The 9,636-nt window shown below is 46.0% G+C and overlaps 1 protein-coding gene across 1 annotated transcript; it reads left to right on the top strand.

Moving 5' to 3' along the window:
• Positions 1 to 1,673: 1,673 nt before the first annotated feature.
• Positions 1,674 to 9,310, top strand: LOC147684758 (parvalbumin beta-like). Its single transcript, XM_086940610.1, has 5 exons — positions 1,674 to 1,889; positions 2,605 to 2,672; positions 5,827 to 5,959; positions 6,773 to 6,882; positions 9,037 to 9,310. Exons 2-5 carry the CDS (start codon positions 2,612 to 2,614, stop codon positions 9,060 to 9,062), a joined length of 330 nt encoding a protein of 109 aa, XP_086796736.1. The 5' UTR covers positions 1,674 to 1,889; positions 2,605 to 2,611; the 3' UTR covers positions 9,063 to 9,310.
• The last annotated feature ends 326 nt before the right edge of the window (positions 9,311 to 9,636 follow it).

The raw sequence follows: 9,636 nt of genomic DNA, 5'->3' as shown, positions 1-9,636 counted from the left end.
CTCCAAACAAGAAAAATCTCATGGATATATCGATACCAACATTTAATGTTGGTACGATACGGATTAGAATCATTAATGGCAAAGGTTCGTTCAATCTGGTCCATATAAATATTCGCCAGGTTGGGAGCAAAAATTGCTCCCATGCTGGTCCCACAGCATTGTTGATGATATACACCCTTGTGCACAAAATAATTCATTTGGAGGGCAACACGTAGTAAAGAGATAATAAATGAGGTAGGAACAATCATGGGCCTTGCTCTGGTGTCCAGGAGACGTTCAATACTTTTGATACCTTTCCTTAGTACAGGGAGAGAAAAGGCCTAGCAGTGAAGGGGTTAATAAAAATAAATATATTGTAAAAAAAAGATTTCCAGAAAGATTCAAAGACTATGTAAAGCCATAAAATGCTAAATAGTACAAGTAAATGTAGTTTCTGTTATTTTTGCGTATCTGTTGCCTGTGTACGTTTTATGAGACAGTTTAGGACTATGTGGGGCCATAGAAATGTTAGGACATCTGTGGGATCATAGAAATGTTAAATGGTAGATATAATTTTTGATTATTTTATTTGTATTTTCCTAGGGTTTTTGAGGGGGGTGAATTTCTCATATTCAACCCTTCTCTTATGATGGCCATACAAATGTTATTAACATGCCCGGCAGTAATACTGTACAGGCTGCCTATGAAACGGCTGATGAATGGATGTGGCGGACAGGCACTATAGGCGCCCTTACCGGATTCCCGTGCACAGAAATATCATTCGGTGTTTCCTGAGAAAGGACTCCCTGGTTTCGGATAAGCCTTCCTCTAGCGCCACCTGCTGGTCTACTACGACTGTAACAATATTGTGAAACAAACTGACGAATGTCGTCGACACCTGTTCATTAATAATAGTTTAATAGAAGTTTCCGACATATTGCCTGTTTCTTTTATTTCGTAGCTGTGCTTTAGGATGACAATCGGCTTCTGTACATTACCTGTTTTTCTTTTTTCAAAACTTGTTTCATACGCATTTTTCAATGCACGGTTAACGGAGCCCGACCTCAGATTTTTTTATTAAAACTTAATGTAATAACCCTTTACACATAAAGTCAAAAATGTATGCATTTTGCTAGTTTTGTGCAAGCTCCTTATTTTGACACCTAAGGGAAATGAAACGCCAGCAGTTCTGACGATTTGTTTAAGACCACACATTGGGATCAAGTAAATAACAGTGTCACCGATAACAAACAACAGCTTAGCTACAACATGCATGTTACACTTAAATAACATTAAGTGACATAAGTATTCGGTGCACTGTGATATCAAAGAGAGATTCCTCACAGATTGTAACAGTTTCGTGTTCCCTGTAAAAACAAACACTCTAAAGCGGTGAGCTCCCTAAATTATTTTAAACTCCGTGCATTTGGCCAAGTGGCTCTTTGTAAATATGGCGCACGAGCTTCAGTTTAATCTGCGGGTTGACCATGTTCTGGTTTCATATCAGCGCCCACTTCTTGTTTCTAGGGACTAGTATAATTGTATTTCACGGGCCCGCACCGTTTACTAGAGCGCTCGCATTTTGTTCCTGGGAGAATCCGAGGCACGCGCGAATATCCATGTGTTCCCTATAATTAGGCGCAGGCCCGGGGTCTACTTTGTAAGGCGCGGACCGTCTCCATATTGTCGACAGCACAGTGTGCACTTCTCGGGGTTATAAATATCATTTTGACAAGCCAGCAAACCCAGGGCAGCTATGGTTTCCCTTGGGGTCTCCGGTGGCAAGGGGGCTTCTGTATATGGCGCTGCGTCTTGGTCGTGGGGTATAAAAGGCCGAGCCTCCGACGAGGAAGGCCACAGCCTCAGCTATCATCTTCTCTTCACTTCAGCAGCGCATCCCATCACCCGAGGTGAGTGGTCTCTCTTGGTCGAACTCTGCTGCGGCCAAGGGGGCCTGGAGTCTGGAGCTGAGCATGCGGCGACATCTTACCGGAAACCATTCGGTGGCCCCAGCAAGCAGCCGCGAGAGGGGGAATAGACTCCGGAAATGATGAGATACGGAAATAATTGGGCTCCTGGGGGCCGGGAAAAGTAAATTGCTAAAATAATGGGTGCCGGAAGCAGTCAGCTCCGGAAATATTGGGCCCTGGAAACGATGAGGTACAGAGGCTGGGTAGGGGTCGAAGGCCAGTACTTTGAAACTACTTTTAAGTGGAAACCAAAAAACAACCATGGAAATTGTTTACTGCCAACGCCAAGTTGCAAACGAGGCCAGCGTTCTGCCTCGGCATTCGGTTGGGGGAAAGGGGGTCTTGCGGGGGGGTGTTTGGGTCCTCCCAGAACCAAATGCTGAAAAGACAGCACTGGACCCATTTATCTTTATTCCATTCTAGCAACAAGGCCGGTTATCTCTGGAAGCTCCTGCCTTCCTGTTGCCCCGGCCTGGGTTTTGGGTGCATTGCATTCCTCTTGCGGCCATGCCAGATTTGATCGTGCTGGCGCCCCCTACTGGTCCAAGGGTGCCAACAACAGGGCGATACTACATGTCACTGAAATGTGTGCCTCCCTCTGCGCGGTCCTACTGATGACAACGTGTTTAACCTCAATCTTTCCTTCCCCCCTCAGCTCTAAAATGGCTTTCTCCGGCATCCTGAACGAGGCTGACATCACCGCTGCTCTGGCCAGCTGCCAAGGTAGGCCCGAGCTCCCGAGCGCCCCCTGCTGGCACCTTACCTGTGATCCCACAGAGTCTCTAACCACCTTCCCATCTCAATATGTGTGCTCCTCACTCACTTCCTCTTCAGGCCATCCCACAATTCTCTCCCTGTCTTTCCTTGGCCTCTCGCCCTTGCACTCTGCCGTCCAGCCTGTTGTTTAATCGCCCAGTTTCAGTCTGCCTTTCCCTCACTCTGCTCTACATTGTTCCTCAGCCAAGGCTTTAAGTGTGCCCATCCGCCTCTCAGACCCACTAGTAATTAAAAAGTATTAATTTCCTTTACTTTAAAGGCAAAAACACGGAGAGATTTGGGAACCACCAGGGTCTGAAGGCAGTGTGACTATCTCTCAGTACTTGTCAGGGGGTCCAAAGGGTGTTCATATTAGAACAAATGCTCATCCAATCCTTGGCCTCTCTGCAGAAAACACTCAACAATTTTCATGTATGCCAGTTGCAGTTCCGCGCCTGGCTCCCCCTACACATCCTGTCTTCATGTCTCTCCCCAAGACTTCCCTGTCCTCGGCTCCCTCGCACTCCCAGGCACTCTTCAATACACTCCACGTGTCTTTCCCGGAATTGTAGCCTCTCTCTCTAAGCGACTCACTGCTTGTCTCACTTTCAAGTTCTACCGCCCTCTCTGGCGCCCTCCCTTCGAGTCACTGACCCCTCCCGGGTTCCTCACAGCCATTCTGCTCTTCCTCCGCCCGCTCTCTCCCCCTCTATCGCTCTCTATTTTTCTTTCTCTCTCCCTCGTTCTCTCTCGCTTTCTCTTCCTCCCTCCATCTCTGTCTCGATTTCTCTCTCACTTTCTCTCCCTCTCTCTCAATCTCTCACTTTCTCTTGCTTTCTCTCCCTCCATCTCTCTCTCACTTTAGCTTTCTCTCTCCCTTTCTATCTCTCATCTCTCTCTCTCTTTATCTCTCGCTTTCTCTCCCTCCATCTCTCTCTCTTCATCTCTCGCTTTCTCTCCCTCCATCTCTCTCTAGCTCTCGCCTTCTCTCCTTCTCTCGCTTTCTCTCCCTCATCTCTCTCTCTAGCTCTCGCTTTCTCTCCCTCCATCTCTCTCTCTCTAGCTCTCTCTTCATCTCTCGCGTTCTCTCCATCTCTCTCTCTCTCGCGGTCTCTTTCACCCTCCCTTTCTCTCCCTCCATCTCTCTCTCTCGCGGTCTCTTTCACCCTCCCTTTCTCTCCCTCCATCTCTCTCTCTCGCTGTCTCTTTCTCTCTCGCTTTCTCTCCCTCCATCTCTCTCTCTCTCTTTAGCTCTCTCTTTCACTCTCCCTTTCTCTCCCACCATCTCTCTCTCTCTCTCTTTAGCTCTCTCTCTCTTTAGCTCTCTCTTTCACTCTCCCTCCATCTCTCTCTCTCTCTTTAGCTCTCTCTTTTACCCTCCTTTTCTCTCACTCAATCTCTTTCTCTCTCGCTGTCTCTTTCTCTCTCGCTTTCTCTCCCTCCATCTTTCTCTCTCGCTGTCCCTTTCTCTCTCCCTCCATCTCTCTCTCTCTAGCTCTCTCTTCATCTCTCGCTTTCTCTCCCTCCATCTCTCTCCCGGTCTCTTTCACCCTCCCTTTCTCTCCCTCCATCTCTCTCTCTCCCGGTCTCTTTCACCCTCCCTTTCTCTCCCTCCATCTCTCTCTCTCTCTCTAGCTCTCGCCTTCTCTCGCTTTCTCTCCCTCCATCTCTCTCTCTCTCTCTAGCTCTCGCTTTCTCTCCCTCCATCTCTCTCTCTCTAGCTCTCTCTTCATCTCTCGCGTTCTCTCCCTCCATCTCTCTCTCTCGCGGTCTCTTTCACCCTCCCTTTCTCTCCCACCATCTCTCTCTCTCTCGCTGTCTCTTTCTCTCCCTCTATCTCTCTCTCTCGCGGTCTCTTTCACCCTCCCTTTCTCTCCCTCCATCTCTCTCTCTCGCTGTCTCTTTCTCTCTCGCTTTCTCTCCCTCCATCTCTCTCTCTCTTTAGCTCTCTTTCAATCTCCCTTTCTCTCCCTCCATCTCTCTCTATCTCTTTAGCTCTCTCTTTTACCCTCCTTTTCTCTCACTCAATCTCTCTCGCTGTCTCTTTCTCTCTCCCTTTCTCTCCCTCCATCTCTCTCTATCTCTTTAGCTCTCTCTTTTACCCTCCTTTTCTCTCACTCAATCTCTCTCGCTGTCTCTTTCTCTCTCGCTTTCTCTCCCTCCATCTCGCTCTCTCTTTAGCTCTCTCTTTCACTCTCCCTTTCTCTCCCTCCATCTCTCTCTATCTCTTTAGCTCTCTCTTTTACCCTCCTTTTCTCTCACTCAATCTCTCTCTCTCTCGCTGTCTCTTTCTCTATCGCTTCTCTCCCTCCATCTTTCTCTCTCGCTGTCCCTTTCTCCCTCGCTTTCTCTCCCCCCATCTCTCTCTCCACATCGCCCGCACTTTTGTCTCCATCCCTCCCCAGGCCCCTCTTTCGAAGCCTAGCATCTGCAAGGCTGAGGGAGGTGGAAATAAGAGAGGGGCAGAGAAAGGTAAATACAAAAAGAGAACGAGATTAGAAGAAACACGCACTGAAGGATGAGTAGAGACGAATACTCTTTGGGCCACCCCTAGTCTGCACCTATCACCGTCATCCATCATGTTTTGTCTCTCCCTAGTCTAAATCCCTTTTGTCTCCCTGTGGCGGCAAGCGTCTCCCCCCGCCTCCGTCCTTCCTTCTGTGTCTCGCTGCTTTCCAAGTGTATCGCTGCCTCATTTACTCTTTCTGCTCTTTTGATTGGTGCGTCAGGTTTTTCCAGCCTCTCCGCTGCCATTCATTTTCTCTATGCCAATCATTCTCACTTTCTTCCTCTCCATTTCCTCCTGTTCTATTTTTCTCCAGCGCCTCCCGCCCTACTATACCTACAACCTCCCTCCCCACCAGCGCTTTAAATTGAAATATAGCAGTGCAGGTTCTCACTATTTACATTACAAATTGCTGCTCTCCCTTTAAATATATAGCAGCAGTGATGATGAGTGCAGGTACTCTCCATTTCAAATGGAAGAAGTGCAGGTACTCAGTACCGGACAGCACCTGCACATTTAAAGCACGGTGCTGCCCAGCGCATCCTCTTGTTACAAGAGCCTGAAGTGGGCTGCCGATGTTTGTAACACCTGCTGTCTGTTGCTTCCGCCCCCTAGCTGCTGATTCCTTCGACTACAAGTCCTTCTTCGCCAAGACCGGCCTGAAGAGCAAGTCCCACGACCAGGTCAAGCAGGTCTTCGAGATCATTGACCAGGACAGGAGCGGATTCGTTGAGGAGGATGAACTGAAGTGAGTGTGGGCCAATCACAGACAAAGAGGCCGTAGAGGTCATAGGGAGGAGGGGCATTTATCAGAGAGACCGAGGAAAGACTAACAACATATGTATGCAACTGGGAGAGAAGGGATTTGGAGGGAGCTGAACTAACATGAAAGAAGGCCAGAAAAGAATGAAAAGGGAAACGATGTAATGAAAAGACATTAGGTGGAAACTATGAACAGAACAAACTAATAAGAGGGGAACCAAACAAAGGGTAAAATGTCAGAAAACGTTTAAAGAGGAGAATGAGAAAACAAATAAGAAAAGCTGTAAAAAAACAGATGCATGGCATCAAGGTAAACAACAGGGGACATTAGACACAATAATAAAATATCACGAATTAAGGGAAGGGGAAGAGAGAAGTCCATATTCATCTGCTAAATGCTCGGCATGGTCTTACTTTTCTTAATGGGTAATGTTTTTTGTCTAGTCCACTCTCCCCCCCACAACCCTCGGCAGGATTGTAATACTCTCTCTGCACAATTATGACACCGTCTCTTTAAGTGTCAGAAAAAGAAAGGGATGAGATATGGCTATTTTGCACTAATCTGCAACAGCAAGGCTTTACCCAGGGCCTCTTAGATATCAAGGGGCATAGTTCAACTACTTCACCATATGAATATTCCGAGGATTTTTGCTTTGTGGATTTCAAATTTGCAGCAAGTTTCCAGAATTTGCAGAATAGAAACAGGGGCATCGCTGGTGAGGTGTGAGACTTGGATTACCCCAGGCCTGAGACCCGGCTCTCAATTTGACATCTTTCTTTTCATTCTTTTTCCCACCAGACTGTTCCTGCAGAACTTCTCCGCTGGTGCAAGAGCTCTGACTGATGCCGAGACCAAGACCTTTTTGGCAGCTGGTGACTCTGATGGTGATGGCAAGATCGGAGTTGATGGTAAGCGCCAAAACCAAGTTACTTATAGAGGTTTACTGGGAAAACTGGCCATATTGCATTTGGGAACTGTTCAGAACCTGATGATGGATCATTGTGGCATTGGATCAATTATATTCCAATGCAATGTCTTAAGCTAAATGTTTTACTAAAAGTGTGCTACGAGAGCCTATCAAAGATGGCTAGAAGGACATCCATTATGGAATGTGAGATAACATCATCATAAAGGGATATGTCCCCCCCAAGGTGCTCCAAAGGATATTAGAAATGTAAAAATTAATTGGTTTGTAAATGGAGATGGTAAACCGCGCTACTTCTGGATAGTTAAAGGTCTTGAACTGTCCACTTTCACTCATCCACCTGCCTCCCCACTCTCTTCCCACTACATTCATGGGTGCTGTCATCATGCACATTTGTTCTGCTAAAAGTCAGTCCAGAAGCAATGAAGGGAAAGTAAGCACCTGGACTGCATACTTCCTTCATCCCCTTCCTTGTACCTCCCCGGTAGTACCTTTTTGTGTTAAAGGTCTACTGTGCGGCAATGCAGGGATGAGGACATAGGGGAGAGTAGGGGTGGGTGGTATAAAAGACTTGAGTTTGAAGCATGGTACCGCAGTGCTCCTTCTTCCACTTCCCACTTCCCTGCAGTATTGTAGTTCTGCATCCTGTTAAGGGCCCTCCGAAGAGGCAATGCTGGGGAGAGAAAAGACAGTGAGATGTTATTGACAACAGAAATGCAGAGCATTGCCCCTTTTTCCCATTTCTCTATCTGCTGTGCAATTGCATTCAGCCGAAGGATAGGAAAGAGCACAATGGAGGACAATAGCTGGATGTGGGTTCAAGCAAAATAAGGCAGGGCATGACCTGGCTCCTCCCCCCCTCTTTTTAGTCCCTGTCTTGTAACCCCTCACCCCTCCCCTCCTTTGGCTTTAAGGGTCTCCCAGTAGGTAGTGCCTTTGGGCATCTTAGAGAATGGAAGTTGGACTTGTGCAGAAGATTAACCCCCCTCAAGCCCCAAGTCAGAGCCTTTACTCTGGCTGTTCTGTCTCCCATGCACTCAATCTTCGAAAATCCCTTTTTCCAGCTATGCAGTTCCTTACCTACTGTGTGGCAGATATATGGCAACCTTGGATCAAGACACATATACTCAGCAACTAGGATGCACCCTTTTCCTTTAAAATTGCATCTAAGGTCGGCTGATGATTTAGCTGTGATACCATGCTGCCACCTAGAGTACCACCAGCTGGGGAACAACATAGCCCCATTGTGATGGACGGGTGTGTCAAAATGTCACTTCACCTAGAGCACTACAGCTCTCGCACCAGCCATGCATGAACTGTGAAAATAGAATTAGAATTCACAAAACTGAAAGAGGCCAAAATTGACATCAAATAAAGGTTTGAACGAATGCATGGAAACATACTGTTTTTTTTCATGCGCTAGAAGTGTTTACATTGTAAAGCCCTGTGCTACAGATGCCAGTGTTGAAGTCCTGATTATCCTAGTTCTATATACTGGAACTCCAAGTAAACAATTACCACTTGTGAAACAAATGAGAATCATCAGATTTCAGTCGATTTGTTAATTTGATGCGTAAATATAGATAACATATGGAGCTTGGCGAAACATTTCAGAAAAACTATAAATCCATCTGTTAAAAAAAAGTGTTTGCCGAACAAGTTGCCACATTTTCCCACATTTATTCGGCTGGGTAAAATTTGTCATTTTTGGGAACTCCATGATATTTGTGGAATATTCAACATTTTCACCGCCCCATACAACATGACCTAACATCACAAAAGATCACGAAAGACTGGAATTCAGAAAAATTCTGTGGGTTCTTTCGCCGAAGGAAAAAAACACAGAATAAATGAATTTGGTGACACCATTTGCAATCTTACAATAATAAAATGCTCCCAGCATAAATTATTAATGGCTAGCTGAAATATCATTTATGTGCCTTGTCCTTTTGGAGAAAGGTGAGATTTTACAAGGTTGGGATGAGACAAAGCAAGTTTTGCACAACTTTATGAGAGCTTTTTGGAGATGTTACAATTTTCAGTGTGTTCATTGCAAGCATGCATAAAAAGTATTTAACTGACTTCTGCAAGATAGATTGTAGACTTTAACACACCCATTCCTCTGTTCTTTTCACAGAGTTCCAGGCTCTTGTCAAGTGCTAAGCGCTCCATGGACATGACCAGGCCGCTTGTGCTGATCCCAACCTTTTCCTACTGAAAACCAACTATTTATTTATACATTTTATACAGTGAACTGGCATTGACACCTTTGAACTCTCGTGGGAATAGAGCTTCTCTACTCAGGGATGACCTGTGGACTGTTACTGTTTAATGTCACAATGGAATAGAGGACTGTGTATCCGGGGACCGATCCAGAACCCATCCAGGCAATAAACAAGTCTGTTTTCAAACTCCTCTCTTTGTGTGTGATACTTCTGAAACCGGTCTTAGTTCTTAAAGCAGAAGAGAATTGTTTGTTTTAGTCAGTAATTCTGGAATTATGTTGCAGAGGAGGACCAAATGATGTGTGCGATGTGACTGAACTATGCGGCAAGAAAAGGCAAATTATGCGGCATAATTTGTGGCAGTATTACTTGATTATTTTCACCATTTTACACATTTAACACTATCTGGGCAAAATAGCACATCATGATTATCGATGTAACACATACATAGAGCAATCAGCAACTGCAAGATTACCAGTTAACCTTTGCAAAGGGCCTGCCATCGAGCAGCA

This window comes from Lissotriton vulgaris, chromosome 10 (assembly GCF_964263255.1).
Source record: "Lissotriton vulgaris chromosome 10, aLisVul1.2, whole genome shotgun sequence".
Taxonomy (NCBI): Eukaryota; Metazoa; Chordata; class Amphibia; order Caudata; family Salamandridae; genus Lissotriton; species Lissotriton vulgaris.
This window is presented reverse-complemented; position numbering and strand designations above follow the sequence as displayed.